The 16,984-nt window shown below is 39.8% G+C and overlaps 1 protein-coding gene across 7 annotated transcripts in view; it reads right to left on the minus strand.

Annotated features, from left to right (window-relative positions):
* TP53BP1 (tumor protein p53 binding protein 1) overlaps nt 1-16,984 on the minus strand; it is a 98,106-nt gene that overhangs the window by 68,692 nt on the left and 12,430 nt on the right. For 5 of the 7 annotated variants that reach the window (XR_005381550.1, XR_005381551.1, XM_038580216.1 and 2 more), the window contains exons 2-5: nt 3,550-3,739; nt 2,789-2,973; nt 2,490-2,583; nt 2,155-2,239 (exon numbers count right to left, since the gene is read on the minus strand). Coding sequence is in view for 5 of the 7 variants with exons in the window: in XM_038580216.1 (XP_038436144.1) it covers nt 2,155-2,239; nt 2,490-2,583; nt 2,789-2,973; nt 3,550-3,556 (371 nt within the window). In the remaining 2 variants the exon portion in view is untranslated. Of the gene's footprint in view, nt 1-2,154; nt 2,240-2,489; nt 2,584-2,788; nt 2,974-3,544; nt 3,740-16,984 lie in introns of those variants that run through there. The other 2 variants (XM_038580213.1, XM_038580214.1) reach the window with 2 other exon arrangements.

The following is a 16,984-nucleotide window of genomic DNA, read 5'->3' on the forward strand; positions in this document are numbered from 1 at the left end:
TACTTAAAATCTTTAAAAAAATAAAATAAAATTTTTACAGGGTAATAAAACAATCTATAGTTCTTTAGTATATATAGTATATATAGTATATAGGATGCTCCATGGTTAGGATCATTGGCTTAGTTAGACACTAGATATGAGAGGAAGATTTTTTTGGAATTTTATGTAGAAAAGTTCACAAGCAGCTTTTTCCAAAATACTTGCATTTATGAATAAAGACAACATTAAAAAAATCAATACACATGTGTTCTGAAGAGCTTTCAATCTCTTGGAAACAACTCCAAATCCTTTCTAGATTCATGGCCTTTGCACTTGCAATTCCCTCTGTCTGGAAAATTCCTCCTCTCACATGCCACACACTTCTCCCCAGCCCCTCAACTATGCCTAACAAATTCATATTTATATATATTTATAGTTGAGATCACATTCCTTAGAGAAGCTTAACCCCCCCCCAAAAAAAGAGAAGCTTACCCCATCACACAGATTAAGTTATATATTATATTTTTCCTCCTTCTTTGCAATGATCACAATTATAACTGCATAGCCATTTATGTAATGATTTAACATCTGTCTCTCTATTAAATTATAAACTCCATAATGGCAAAGCCTCTTTAAAACACCTGCCACGGTGCCTGCACATTTACTGAATGTAAACATTCAAGTTTTGTTTTTTTTTTTTTAGAGAAAGGAAAACACATTGATATACAAAGAGAAAAGAAGTAGCATGGGACTTCTCTAACAGCATTGCTTCTTTTACAATAAGGGATCTGCATAGTCCCTGTCCTCACTGGTTCAAACCAAGAGGCCACAAAAATGTAAGCAAGGCATGTGTTCCTAAAGAAGTACCATAAACTTAAATGCCTACAGAAAGCAAAACAAGGTAACACAAAGGAGTGAGGTCAGTTAAGAAAAGCAAGAGCACTATAATAAATGATGAATACTTGGCTTCAATGTCCATGTACAATAGCAAATTATGGGGACCACAACTGACCATAGCACTCATGGTCCCCTAAGCAGAGGATAGCTGCTCTATTCACAGCTCCAGGCAATTGTTACCAGTAATACAAGTGTTGTATTACCTCTGGACTAGTAATGCCAGAAACTGAAAATCCAAGTTTTACATAAAATTTCCCCATTTTAAAATTCTATCAATTAATTTAAATATATTTTACAACCATGTATGGGCCAAACAGAACCCATTTGCAGACCAAAATTGTTTTGAAGTATCTAACTGATGATTTGGGAGAAAAAAATTATGTGCAGAGTACTAAAAAAAAAAAAAAAGTTTATTTTTTAGAAAAAACCATACTCTTTCAATACCTCAACCTAACATTCTCCTCTCTGACTGCTCCCTTTTCTACTATGCCACCACAAGGTCCCTAAAGTTATCTAAGTTCTCTTTTGATCTTAGCAGATTTTAGGCAGAAGACTAAGCAGCAGTGAACACTAAGAAAGAAAGAAAAGGCACTTGAGTCAGGAGCACTCAAAGCTCAGCTGTCACTTACAAGCAATGTATGCTACAGCAAGTAATTTAACTTCTTCACCCATCGGTTTTCTCCCTCTATGTAATGGACATAATGTCTTCACTGTACAGCTGCTTTAAGGATGAAATTAAACGAAACTATATCAAACATCCAATCCAGTACCTAACAGAGGATACACTCAATAAATGGGCAAGGTAAAACTATACATAAGACAAAGTAAAAATCACATACTCTCTAGGGTATGAGTTAAACATTCTGGGTCTAAAACTGGTAAGGTAATTTAGTTGGTAGAACTAAATGTTCTACCATGGTCATGTTTCATGGAAAACAATGCCTAACATTTTTGATAATATATATCTAAATATCTTCTGATGATTTTTTTTTCCTACTTACTAAGTCCTATCTATGCTAAGAATGAAGAACACTTATTTTGTTTTATATGCACAAGAGAGATCACAATTTGAATACAAGTGTAAAAAATGTTTATTACCTTCACAAAAGAGATTCTAGCTATCAGTACTAATATACTAGTTAATACAATCCTCAAATCCCACTTTCTAATTCACAAAAATAAGATTAAGCCCTTTATCCTTGGGATGAGGTGATAGGCACAAATAAAAGAATCGATCCGTTAATAAATTTAAATAAATTCCTGCCAACACTAGTATACCTGCTTGTCCTGTTTGGCTGAGGTATCTGTTCAATGACCTGACTGATGGAACTACATGCATCCAAATGGGAAGAATCTACAGGTTCTGGGGAGGGAAAACAAAATAAGGATATTAGTATAAACGTTTACCACCAAACGTCAATACAAGTTGAGAAATGTAGACAATATCAATCTAATCAGCTACATTTAAAAAATCAACTTTTTGAGTGCCTACTATGCACCAGATACTGTGCTACCCCTCACTTATGTACCTTCCCCACAACTACATGTTTAGATCCACCCAGCTCCAACAAGAGCACTCTTGCAAAAGGGACTAATAGTTTTAAACACCTCACCTGCAGCTTTGTTTTCTTTCAGGTGCTCATTGAACCCACTATTATTATCTCCTTGTTCTTCTCCAGCTGTTTGTTCAGGATTGGACACAACATCCTAGAAAATAATACATAAATAACATCCCCTACTAAATAGGAAGTAATCCAAAATGAGGCATACTTTTTGTCAATCTATTGATTTCATTTTTCCAAACAATTTTATCCAAAAGATAGTGATCTCCTAAGTACTTATGTTTGCTGACTGGTCTTGATTAGATGAAAAATAATTTTTCTCAATCATTTCCAAACAAGGTATCACTCACCAACACAGGGTTCTCTTTGTGTGTCTGTAGATTAGGAAGGTGCCGGGATAGCATACTTAAGTGAGAACCAGAATCATCTTCTAGAACCTGGCTTTCAGGCTGAGAATCTTCAATTATCAGGCAAGGAGTGTCTTGCTGAGAGAAATCTGAATCCAACTGACTTCCAGTAGGGTCCATCTGCTCCCCTGGAACGGAATAACAAAAGATCAGTTCGGTGTAACCTACTAGCCTTCCTCACGCAGTTTGAGCTTCAAAAATGGGGCGGAAGTGCAAAAGCTAAGAAAGGGGACCAGTCTAGGACTCCAATTAGATTATATTTATAATCGCTGCAAGCACTTTCCTATCATACCTCCCAAGGCCTGGTTTGCTCGTTATTTACTATCAGCCTGCCAATTCTTCTCCCTCTTCTTTTCCATCACCTTCCCCGTAGACACCCTTTCCTCTCTTCCCTAACCTCTTCTCTCCCCGCCTCTTTTTCCATCCCCCACAACTCTCCTTACGTCCTTCTGGCGCCTCTATGGCCCCCTAAAAGGCTGCTTGGTGATCTCGGTTCGCTAGAACACCCTCGGCCCTTCACGTTTCCTCAAGACCACCCAGCCTTCCCAGGTACTGCCTCCCCACCCCCTCCTCAGGGCCCTCCAACCCTTTCCCCGTCACCGCCGCCATGCTTGCCACCCCGCCCCCTCCGGTCAGCCATCCCTTCAGACCCGAAAGCCAAGCCTTCAGAGCTCACTGCACCCCCACTTTTCTACTAACAGTACCAGGCATCCCGGCGGGAGATCACTCGCGCTGGAGCTAGAGGTCCCTGCACGCTCCCCAGCTCCCTCCAGCTCGATCCCCAGGTCGCCGCTGTAGCCACCGCCGCCGCCGGCCGCGAACTCCCCCTTTTCCCGTCACGTCACTCAGTATCTGCTTGCCCATTCGCTGCTGCTGGCCGCCACTCAAGAAGCCCTGTGGGTGATTGGTGGCTTAGGCAGAGTGCCCCGCCCCACGTAAGAAAAAGGAACACCGCGGCGTGTTTCCATGGCAGCATGGACGTTACAGGCCCTCCCCCTAGTACAGCCAGAGAATGACAGTATCCTTGAACCGAAGGGACCTTGAGAGGGCGTGAAATATATTCCTCTGCCTCCGGGACAATTGTTTGTGTCTCTACTCAGACATAAAAGACCTGTTTTCTCTCGTTCGTTCACCTCGAGGCCCCTTCTCTCATCCTCTTCCTTAGAAAAGGAGAGTGTTCCCCGGCTTTCTAATAAAAGGGCAAAGAAGATCCAGGATGGCTAGTACTTCAGAGCTGTTGAAACTGAAGAGAGGAAGGATGCTTTGGGTTTTACCTGTGTCCATCAGGATTCCTTTCTGTGGGCCTCTAATTGAATTCAAGGGCTTCACATTACGTCTCTGCCAGTTTGGGTTTTGTTGTTGTTGTTGTTGTTGTTTTTCTTTCTTTCTTTACATTGTCTGAGGTCCCCAGTAAAGCTTTTTTTTTTTTCTTCCCATCGGCCCTTTCCAGTCTGGAACATAATTCGAGCTTCACGTGTGCTTATCATTGTCCTATCTTTTATATGACACTGAAGCCCAAGGAGACTATAACCCCAGACCTTTTTTGTACTTCCCGTTGAGAGAATTGAGCACAGTGATTCCCAGACTTGGTGGTGAAGAGAACAGCTGCCACCTCTTTAACTAAATGACCTCAAAGATCCCTCCAAAACTTGAGAGTCTATTAACCTAATTATGGTGCCAGGGTCTTATAGAGGGTGTGGCAGCTGTGACTTGTATTAATGAACTAGGCACCAACTAGAAATATGTGTTTTATTTAAGTGGTAGTTGGATGTGGAATGGAATTCTAGCCAGAGCAGCTGTCAATAGGGAAAGCACCTAATACACTGCCAAGCATAAACATAGTAGGCATTCAATAGGAGGTAGTTCTCTCTCCCTACCTCAGGCTCAGAATGACTTAGGTACAGCCCAACCATGATTCTCCAATCCTGTAAATGCCCAATTTAGCACTTGATAAACGCTAAGAGGAAGTGGAGCTTCCTATAAACCATTCTCCCTGCCGTTATAAATTACAGTGATCACATTTTTTAAACTAACAATCAAAGAATGTCATGTGAGTATATGTTACTTATGGAAACAAAAGGACAGAATCTTTGAAATGAAACTGTCCAGGGATGCCTGGGTGGCTCAGCAATTGAGCATCTTGCCTTTGACTCAGGTCGTGGACCCCGGGTCCTGGTATTGAGTACCGCATCAGCGGAGCCTGCTTCTCCCTCTGCCTAGGTCTCTGCCCCTCTCTGTGTCTCTCATGAATAAATAAACAAAACCTTAAAAAAAGTTCTGAAAAATCTAGACTACTGTTGCTGTAACTAGAATATACTTAGGGTCCTTGGAATGTTTTACTAGTGCAACAAAGATGGAATAAAACACACAGAGACATATCCCTCTTCTTAATCTTCAAATCATTTATAATTGATCTTCTTTCCTCCATTCCTAATGCTGCAGAAGACCAGTGACCAAATAAATATAATTCTTAAAGGGCCAGGGCAGGTCAATAACAACACTAGGTAGACAAAGTGAATTCATCAGCTCCATTTGTTTTTTGTTTGTTTGTTTTTGTTTTTTTCATCAGCTCCATTTGTGAGGGCTCAAACAACCAGTTCCTATTGTGGCCAAATCTCAACCTCAAGTCCCATAAAAATACCCCAAAAGTCACTATATTTTTGTTCTTTTCTGTTCTGCTATTGCATTTCCCCTCCCCAAGGAAGATATACATAAATAGGCCCTCTTGATTACTTGAAAAGTAACTGGGTTTATTAAAACTCACAAAATTGTATGCTAAAAAGATAAACTGAACCTCAATAAACATGACTAAAAAGAAATCAGTCAATAAATAAGCCGGGATCCCTGGGTGGCCAGCAGTTTGGCACCTGCCTTTGGCCCAGGGCACAATCCTGGAGACCCGGGATCGAGTCCCACGTCGGGCTCCCAGAGCATGGAGCCTGCTTCTCCCTCTGCCTGTGTCTTTGCCTCTCTCTCTCTCTCTCTGTGTGTGACTATCATAAATAAAAATAAATAAATTAAATAAATAAATAAATAAATAAATAAATAAATAAGCCTGAGCCATCTGAGCCATTCTCCTTACTAAATAAAACTGAAGAAAAACTTGAGAGGTGCCCAGGTGGGTCATTAAGTTCAGAACCCAACACTTAAATTTGGCTCAGGTCTCAGATCTGAGTGTGGAGCCTGCCTAAGATTCTCTCTCTCCCTCTGCATCCTCGCCTCATGTAAGTGTGCATTCTCTCTCTCTCTCTCTCTCTCTGTCAAAAAAAAAAAACCTGTGAATTCCTTGGTAGCCAGTATAACAATTAAATTAATCATTAAATTATCCAGAAAGATTAGAAAATGCAGGCAGGTTGTTTACCCACTGAGACTGTGCCTGATTGTGGTTAGATGAGCCAAAGACCTTTATTGACTCTGAGGCTGCAAAGGACCATCGGCTGAGCTACCTACCTGCAGGTGCATCTTTACCTAAGCCACCTCAGACAGAAATCTAATTTATCTCTGAAGACAAGAAAATCCCATCAGACTTTATGTTAACTCACTTTAAAGTTTAATAAACCTCATTGTCAGAATTTTTTCTTCTAATCATTTAACCTAAATCTTTTATTCTAGAGTTTAAATGGCTCTTAAAGCCATTTCCTTTTGTATTGTCTTTAATTGGTAATTTTAAAACCAGAAAATTTTTCAAAAGGCTGGAATCATCTCATCTAGTCCAATAATTCCATAATATATTTCAACCAATCAAACAATAAATATAAGTGCTATATATACTTAGTCTTTTTCTGAGGCCCCATCACAAACTTCTCTAAGCAAAAGAACCCCATGGACGCCTGGGTGGCTCAGTGGTTGAGCACCTGCCTTTGGCTCTGGTCTGATCCCAGGGTCCTAAGATGGAGTCCCTGCATCAGGCTCCCAGCAGGGAGCCTGCTTCTCCCTCTGCCAGTGTCTCTGCCTCTCTGTGTGTGTTTCTCATGAATAAATAAATAAATAATTTTTTAAAGATTTATTTATTTATTTATGATAGACATAGAGAGAGAGAGAGGCAGAGACACAGGAGGAGGGAGAAGCAGGCTCCATGCACCGGGAGCCCGACGTGGGACTCGATCCCGGGACTCCAGGATCACGCCCTGGGCCAAAGGCAGGCGCTAAACCGATGAGCCACCCAGGGATCCCCCAATAAATAAAATTTTTAACAAAACAAAAGAACCCCAGATGTTTTAATCCTATCTCATGGACACTGGTCACTAACCTTTAAATTCGCTTCATTGTTTTCAACTGGAAACTCAGTTTGGGTGTTTAGTGGCAAAGAACTTTACTGAAGATATGACAAGTACTGAATTTAATAAAAAACTATTACATTTCCCTTTTAAACTGAAATATTAATGTTATTACATTTTTATATTAAACCTATAGTTGATTCTAGAATGCCTTCTGTTGTGCTTGGACCTATACAATCATGTCCAGTCATATACCAATGATATAATTAATAACACATACTACATTTTTACTATGCAGCAGATATTGTGCTCTGTTTTATATTCATTATTGCACTTAAAAGCCTCATAACTCTGAGGGTTACAAATGAGGACACTAAAGCTTAGGGAGATGAGATAATTTTCATAATGTCTTAAAGCTAGCAAAAGAAAGAATTTGAACCTGGTCCCTAGTGTTCTAGGAATTCATAACAATTAAAATAATATGAAGAAAACAAAGGAAAAATTGAAAAGTTGTCAATTCCACATCCCTATGAAGAAGTTAAATCAAGAAAGAGGTGATGATATAATTAAAATGTGAAAGCAAATTGCTTAAGGTACTCAATAATTAATTGCGTATGATACTATATTGCCTATGATACTCCTAACATGAGGCTGATACACTTAGTACCTACAACTCCTACAGTGGAAGCAATCCCACTGGTCTATATCTTATCTCTATAGAACTGCCTCCTGTTCATTTTAAGTAAATTTTTTATTTTGAAGAAAATTTCAGAGCAACAGAGAATTAGCAAATGTAGTATAATAAAAAAATAGTATAATTATCCCTCATAAACCTTTTCACCTTTGTTAACACTTTGCCACATTGCTCCTGCTCAATTTTTTTTATGTATATATAACATGACATCTATGGTTTTACCCATTCCTAAGTATATGGCTCAGCGGAATTAAGTACATTCACATCGTTATGCAACCATCACCACCATCCATCTCCAGAATTTTTTCATCTTCCCAAACTAAAACTCTATAGGCATTAAACACTAACTCCTTACTGCCCCACCCCTCACCCTACCAACCCCCGGCAATCACCATGCTACTTTCTGTCTCTGAATTTAACGACTCTAGGTACTTCGTATAAATGGATTCACACAATATTTGTCCTTTTGTGTCTGGCTTATTTCATTTGGCACAATGTCCTCAAGATTAATCCATGTTGTAATTTTAAAAGCATGTGTCAGAATTTCTTTCCCTTTTAAGGCTGAATAGTACTCTTTTTCTTTTTCTTAAGATTGTGCTTGCTTATTCATAAGAGATACAGAGAGAGACACAGAAAGGCAGAGACATAGGCAGAGGAAGAAGCAGACTCCCTGCAGGGAACCCAATGCAGGGCTGGATCCCAGCACTCAGGATCACGACCTGAGCCAAAGGCAGACGCTCAACCACTGAGCCACCCAGGCGCCCAAGGCTGAATAATATTCTATTGTATGTATTATCACATTTTTTTAAAAAGACTTTACTTACTGCCCCCTTTCAGCTAGATTCATTTTCCAGACAGCCAATCAGCTAGCCGTAGGCCTTCTTATTAGCCAGAGTTTCTCTAAAACACAAAAATACCAAGCACAGTTGTGACTGCAGTACTAGCTGCAGTTTTCTGCCTTCCACCTTCTCAGATTTTAAACTGAAGAGTTTAACTCCACTAGGAGCCACTTACCTGGAAACAGTTGTGGTAAGGGAAAGGAGGTAGAACATTTGCCCATTTGAATACTGATGGAAATTGCCATCCACCCCCTGGTTTATTCCTTTTTTTTTTTTTTTTTTTTTACAGGTATTAAAATCTCCATATCCTGGTAGCATCTCCCCTCCACTTTACATCTCTACCAAGCTTTCTGTTTTCCTTCCTTCCAAATTCCACTTTATCCATACCAGTAACTCTAATCTTGTGCAATCTGGCTTCAATTTCCATAAACCCAGTGCCTAGCACAATTCCAAGCACCAAGCAACTACTCTAAAAATGTTTGTTAATAACCAATTCTGAAAATTTCTTGTCAAATCACCTCATTAGCTTTGACTTTTATAGTGTATGATGGTGTTGCTGAGTCCCTCCTCTTTAAGATTCTCATTCTATGACTTCAGAGTTCCTGGCTCTCCTCAGCTTTCTTTCTTTTTCTTTTTTCTTTTTTTTTTTTTTAAGATTTTATTTATTTATTCGTGAGAGACATGGAGAGAGAGAGGCAGAGACATAGGCAGAGAGAGAGGCAGGCTCCAGGCTCCATGCAGGGAGCCCGATGGGGGACTCGATCCCGAGACCCCAGGATCACGACCTAAGCCCAAGGCAGACGCTCAACTGTTGAGCCACCCAGACGTCCCCTCAGCTTTCTTTCCAATCCATAACTCCCTGGAATCTAGTACTACAGGAAGAAAATTAAGAATGGTACCAGCATGCCACTGCATGGATGGAACTTGAAAACATTATGCTAAGTGAAATATGCCAGACCTAAAAAAAGACAAATATTGTATGATTCCGCTTAAATGATATACCTAGAATAGGCAAATTCATAGAAACTGAAAGTAGACTAGTGGTTTCTGGAAGTTGTGGGAAGGGAGGAAAAGGAGAATTATTGTTTAATGGGTATAGAGTTGCAGTTTGGGAAGATGAAAAAGTTCTGGAGATGTATGGTAGTGATGGTTGCACAAGGTGAATGTATTTAATGCTACTAGACTGTACCCTAAAAAATATTTAAAATGGGGCACCTAGCTGGCTCAGTCAGTAGAGCATGAGACTCTTGATCTTGGGGTTGTGAGTTCCAGCCCCACGCTGCATGGAGGTTACTTAAAAAATAAATGTCTTTTAATAAAATCTTTTTTAAAATGTCTAAAATAGGAAAGTTTATATGTATTATACTATAATTTTTTAAGAGGGGCACCTGGATAGCTCAGTTGCCTAAGCATCCGACTCTTGATTTTGGGTCAGGTCGTGATCTTGGGGTTGTAGGATGCATCAACTCTGTGATGGGTGTGGAGCCTGCTTGGGTTTCTCTTGCTCCCTCTCCCTCTGCTCCTCTCCCACCAACCCTGCACATGCACATGCTCTCTCTTTATCTCTCTCTCTCTCTTTTTTTTCTCTCTCTCTCTTTAAAAAAAAGTATTTTAATGAGACAACACTAAATTTCAGTATTTAAAGATGTACACGTAGATCACAAAAATAATATAACAAAGAAATTATATGATTGTAATAAAAGTCAAGACTAGTGGTTAATTTTAGAGGGGATAGTGGGGTTTTAACTCTTTAAGAGGCAAGTCAGGTGCTTGGAAATGTTCTATTTTTATTACTAGGGGCATTAACAGGTATACATACTATTTATCATTTATATCTTTATATGTTTATATTTTATTCATTTTTATGTGTGTTATATTTCACAATAAACATGACTTAAAATGAATAAATGTCATTGATGCTAAAACTGGCAATGTGGTGGAAAAGAGGTTATTTACATAGTTTCAAGTGTATTGAATTTGAGACTAAAATGTATTGAATTATTAAAACAGGAAGTAGTACGTTTGCAATGACAAAAATTTGGTATTCACCAACCTAACCAAGTGATTCCAGTTAACATCATCATAGTGGAACAAAATACCATTTTGTGTCACTTGGTATGATGCTCTGAGAAGGACATTACAATTATCTTAATTGTATTCCTGTCAAAAATTCAGGAATTTTTGAGAGTGCCTGGGTGGCTCAGTGGTTGACCACCTGCCTTCGGCCTAGGACATGATCCTGGAGTCCTGGGATCAAGTCCCACGTTGGGCTCCCTGTATGGAGCCCGCTTCTCTCTCTGCCTATGTCTCTGCCTCTCTCTCTATGTGTATCATGAATAAATAAATAAAATCTTAAAAAATATATTCATTACCTGAATATGACCCTGAGGAGACACCAGATAAGCCTAAATTGATGGATGCTATACAAATAACCAGCCCATATTCTTCAAGGAGAGAGACTGGGGAGGGGGCGATGCCAAGATCAAGAATGACAAAGAAAGACTGAGGAACTGATTCAGATTTGAGTAGATGAAGAAGATAAGACCCAAGACTGTCAAATGCAACATGTAATTCAGAACTGGACCCTGGACAAGAACTAGGTTTTCCTTCTGCTGTAAAAAACTATAATGGAAGCATTGATGATAGCTGAATAAGGTCTGTAGATCATATAATAGTATTGAATTAATGTTATTTTCCTGATCTTGTGATTATGTGAAAAGAAAGAAAGAAAGAAAGAAAGAAAGAAAGAAAGAAAGAAAGAAAGAAAGAAAGAAAGAAAGAAAGGAGAAAGAAAGAAGAAAGAAAGAAAGAGAAAGAAAGAAGAAAGAAAGAAAGAAAGAAAGAAAGAAAGAAAGAAAGAAAGAAAGAAAGAAAGAAAGAAAGGAAGAAAGACAAAAGAGAGACTGGTACCAAATTATCCAAGATTGAAGCTGACCAGGGATGGTACTAACCAAAAGTACAAGAAAAGTTTACCTGCACCCAACATAGGAATAGGATGAGAGCAAGAAAAGGAATATTTTTAGAGCCTTTGGAAACTGCTAGGAATGACAGCCAGGATAGTAGAAGATGAGAAAAGTCATCTTGCAGATTAAAACAAAAAGAAAAAAAAAAAAACCCAGCTACTCCTAAACTCTTAAGTCCCCATGGGGATAATGTTCTGGGGCTGAGAAATATAAGATTCTTCTTTTTTGTATATATAAAACACATATAATATATATATTCTTCTTATATGCAAAACACTTCAGTGGACAAGGACACCAAGCTGATTCCTATTCATGAATGGGTTGCTGAACCATGAAATGTTTACCTCTGAGGGAAGTGTATGTATACATTTTTTAAAAGATTTTATTTAAAAAATAATAAAAATAAATAAATAAATAAATAAATAAATAAATAAATAAAGATTTTATTTAGGGCAGCCCGGATAGCTCAGTGGCTTAGCGCCACCTTTGGTTCAGGGCATGATCCTGGAGACCCGGATCGAGGCCCTTGCCGGGCTTCCTGCATGGAGCCTGCTTCTCTCTCTGCCTGTGTCTCTATCTCTATCTCTCTCTGTCTCTCATGGATGAATAAGTGAAATCTTTAAAAAAAAAAAATAAAGATTTTATTTATTCATCCATGAGAGAGAGAGAGACAGAGTCCTGGAGTCCTGGGATCAAGTCCCACGTTGGGCTGAAGCCTGATGTGGGACTCTATCCCGGGTCTCCAGGATCAGGTCCTGGGCGGAAGGCAGGCGCTAAACCACTGAGCCACCCAGGGATCCCCCATATGTGTATATTTAAAATCATGTATACAGTGCCAATTTTTTTATCCTACTCCCTATATCACTATGTCATATCACCCTTCATTGCACTCTAGGTTACTTCACCCATCTCCCCTCTGTACTTTTTAAAAAATTATTACTTTTTTAATTTTTTATTTATGATAGTCACAGAGAGAGAGAGAGGGAGGCAGAGACACAGGCAGAGGGAGAAGCAGGCTCCATGCACCGGGAGCCCGACGTGGGATTCGATCTCGGGTCTCCAGGATCGCGCCCTGGGCCAAAGGCAGGCGCCAAACCGCTGCGCCACCAGGGATCCCTAAATTATTATTTTAAAAAGATTTTTATTTATATATTTGAGGAGTACAGGAGAAGGGTCAGAGGGAGAGAGAGAGGGAGAAGTAAAGAATCTCACGCAGACTCTGCACTGAGCACAAAGCCCGACGCAGAGCTCTATCTCACATCCTTGAGATCATGACCTGAGCTGACCAAGAGTCGGATGCTTGACCAACTGAACCACACAGAATCCCTTTAATTATTATTTTAATTCCAGTATGGTTAATACACAGTGTTAAATTAGTTTCCGGTGTACAATATAGTGATTCAACAGTTCTATACATTATTAAGTGCTCATCAAGATAAGTGTACTCTCCTTCACCTATTTCACCCATCCCCCCACCCACCTCTTCTCTTCTTCTGCTTTTGTGGTTTGTCTCTTTTTTCTTTTGTTTCTTAAATTCCACATATGAGTGAAATTATATGGTATTTGTCTTTTTGTAACTTATTTTGCTTAGCATTATACTGTCTAGCTCCATCTATGTTGTTGCAAACGGCAAGATTTCATCATTTTTTATGGCTGAATATTTCATTATATATATATATATACCATCTCTTCTTTATTCATTCATCCGTGGACATTGGAGCTGCTTCTATAATTTGGCTATTGTAAATAATACTGCATTAAACATAGAGGTGCAGGCAGCCCCAGTGGCCCAGCGGTTTAGCGCTGTCTTCAGCCCAGTGTGTGATCCTGGAGACCGGAGATCGAGTCCCACATCAGGCTCCCTGTGTGAAGCCTGCTTCTCCCTCTGCCTGTGTCTCTGCCTCTCTCTCTCTGTCTGTGTCTCTCATGAATAAATAAATAAAATCATAAATAAATAAATAAATAAATAAATTTAACATAAGGTGCATTTATCTTTTCAAATTAGTGTTTCATATTCTTTAAGTAAATACCCAGTAGCAGAATTACTGAATCATATGGTAATTATTTTTCTTATTCGTTTACTTGGCAGAGAGCGAGCGAGCGAGAGAGACAGAGAGAGACAGAGCACAAGCAGGGGGAGCAGAAGAGGGAGAGGGAGAAGCAGGCTCTCTACTGAGCAGGGAGCCCAATGTGGGGCTAGATCCCAGGATATTGGATCATGACTTGAGCCAAAGGCAGATGCTTAACTGGCTGAGCCACCCAAGTGCTCCGATTATATGGTAATTCTATTTTTAGTTTTTTGAGAAAACTCCAGTTTGCATTCCCATTGACAGTACACAAGTATTCCTTTTCTCCACATCCTTGTCAACACTTGTTCTGTGTGTTTTTTATTTTAGCCATTCTGACAGGTGTGAGGTGATATTGCATTGTGGTTTGATTTGCATTTTCCTGTTGATGAGTGATGTTGAACATCTTTTCACGTGTCTGTTGGCCATCTGTATGTCTTTTTTGGAGAAATGTCTGTTCATTACTTCTGCCCATTTCTAATTGGATTATTTGGTTTGGTGTTGAGTTTATAAGTTCTTTATATATTTTAGATGCTAATCTTTTACTAGTAAGTCATTTGCAAATATCTTCTCCATTTCAGTAGGTTGCCTTTTTTTTCTTTTTTAAAGATTTTATTTATTCGGGCAGCCCAGGTGGCTCAGCGGTTTACCGCCACCTTCAGCCCAGGGCCTGATCCTGGAGACCCAGGATGAAGTCCCGCATCAGGCCCCCTGCATGGAGCCTGCTTCTCCCTCTGCCTGTGTCTCTGCCACTGTCTCTCTCATTAATAAATAAATAAAATCTTTAAAAAAAGATTTTATTTATTCATGAGAAATACAAAGAGAGAGAGAGAGGTACAGAGGCACAGACAGGGGAGAAGCAGGATACCCGAATGACACTATTCTTGCTCCATGGTGGTAAGTGGAAGGAGAGCAATGTATAAAGATGATTAAGATATAGTTCCCACAAGGTGCCTGGGTAGCTCAGTGTTTAAATGTCTGACTCTTAATTTCAGCTCAGGTCATGATCTCAGGGTCATGAGATTGAGCCTCGCTTCCATTCCACACTCAGCGGGGAGTCTGAGAGTCTCTCTCTCTCTCTCTCTCTCTCTCTCCTCTCAAATAAATAAATAGGGATGCCTGGGTGGCTCAGCAGTTGAGCTTCTGCCTTTGGCTCAGGGCACGATCCTTGGGTCCTGAGATTGAGTCCCGCATCAGGCTCCCTGCCGGGAGCCTGCTTCTCCCTCTGCCTATGTCTTTGCCTCTCTCTGTGTGTGTCTCTCATGAATAAATAAAGTCTTTAAAAATTTTTTTTGAAAGAGAGAGAGTGAAAGAGAGATCACAGAGGGAATGGAAGAGGAAGAACCAGACTTGCCACTGAGCCTGGAACCTGATCTAGGACTTGATCCCAGGACCCTGAGATCATGACCTGAGCTGAAGGCAGAGGCTTAACTGACTGAGGCACTAAGGCACCCCAATAAGTAAATCTTAAAAAAATAGAATTCCCACATATAGGGAACTTATAATTTATAGAGAGGATAAGACATGTATACAAATAACTATAATACAAGATGCTATAAAAGTGCTGTAGGAGTTCAGAGAAGAAAGAAATCAAAAGAAATAATTTAAATCATGTTTATAGTGATTATTTATTGAGCATTTGCTATGTTTATTCTTGCTTTTTTTTTAATGTCATCCAGCCTCATTGCTATAAATGTCACTGTACATTAATGACCACCAACTTTATATCTCCAAACCACACTCTCACCCAAATCCCAAACTTACATATCTAACTACTTATTCAATAACTCCATTTGGACATTCAAATGACATCTCAAACTCAATATGCTTAAAATTTAAGTCATCTTTTCTACTAAACCTGCCCCACTTGCAGTCTTCCCCATCTCAGTGATAGGGATGAAACTTCATCCTTCCTGTTGCTTATAACAAAAAGCTTGGAGGGAAACCTGGGTGGCTCAGCAGTTGAGCATCTGCCTTTGGCTCAGGTCATGATCCCAGGGTCCTGGGATCCAGTCTCGCATCAGGCTCCCCTCAGGGAGCCTGCTTCTCCCTCTACCTATGTTTCTGCCTCTCTCTGCGTGTCTCTCAAGAATAAATAAATAAAATCTTTTTTAAAAATAGCTTAGAAATATTTTTTTGTTTTCCATAGAAGAAGAAAATAAATAATCCAGGTTCTTATCAAGCAACTTCAACAATTACCAACAAATATCCAATCTTGGGGGTGCCTGAGTGGCTCAGCCGGTTAGGCATGCTCTGTTCATGATCCCAGGGTCCTGGAATCCAGCCCCCTGTGCAGCTCTGTGCTCTGCAGGGAGTTTGCTTCTCCATCTGCCCCTCCCCCTGCTTGTAAGCATGTGCTCTCTCTCAAATAAGTAAATAAAATCTTTAAAAAGAAAAATCTTGTTTCATCAATATTCCCTCCCCTTTCCCAACTGATTTTTTTAAATATTTTATTTATCTATTCATGAGAGACAGAGAGAGAGAGAGAGAGAGAGGCAGAGACACAGGCAGAGGGAGAAGCAGGCTCCATGCAGGGAGCCTGACGTGGGTCTCCATCCCAGGAACCCAGGACCATGCCCTGGGCCAAGGCAAGCGCTAAACCGCTGAGCCACCCAGGCATCCCCCCAACTGATTATTTTAAAGCAAATTCCAGATATATAATTTCATCCAGAAATACTTGAATTTGTGTGTAGAGTATCTTTTAAAACATCATTAATACATACAAAGAAAATTAACAGTAATTTCTTAATGTTATCAAATATGTAGTGTTCTAATTTCTCCAATTGTCTCTCTTTCTTTTTTATTTTTTTTTTATGTTTTGCAATTCCAAAACAAGATTTACCCATTGCATTTGGATGATTCTTTTCTTAGCTATCTTTTAATCTGTAAATCCTCCCTCATTAAAAAAAAAATATTTTACTTATTTGACAGGGGGAGAGAGCACAAGCAGGGGGAGTGGGAGAGGGAGAAGCAGGCTCTCTGCTGAGCAAGGAACCTGATGTAGGGCTCAATCCCATGACCCCAGGATTATGACCTGAGCCAAAGGCAGATGCTCAACCAACTGAGCCACCCAGGTGCCCCAATCCTCCCTCATTTTTATTTCCTGCAATTTTTATATATATATAAAGATTTTATTTATTATTCATGAGAGACAGAGAGAGAGGCAGAGACACAGGCAGAGGGAGATGCAGGCTCCCTGTGGGAGCCCAATGTGGGATTTGTTTGTTTTGTTTTTTTTTAAGATTTTATTTATTGATTCATAGAGATGCAGAGAGAGAGAGGCAGAGACACAGGCAGAGGGAGAAGCAGGCTCCATGCAGAGAGCCTGACGTGGGACTCGATCCAGGATCTCCAGATCAT

Source organism: Canis lupus, chromosome 30 (genome assembly GCF_011100685.1).
Source record: "Canis lupus familiaris isolate Mischka breed German Shepherd chromosome 30, alternate assembly UU_Cfam_GSD_1.0, whole genome shotgun sequence".
In the NCBI taxonomy this organism is placed as follows: domain Eukaryota; kingdom Metazoa; phylum Chordata; class Mammalia; order Carnivora; family Canidae; genus Canis; species Canis lupus.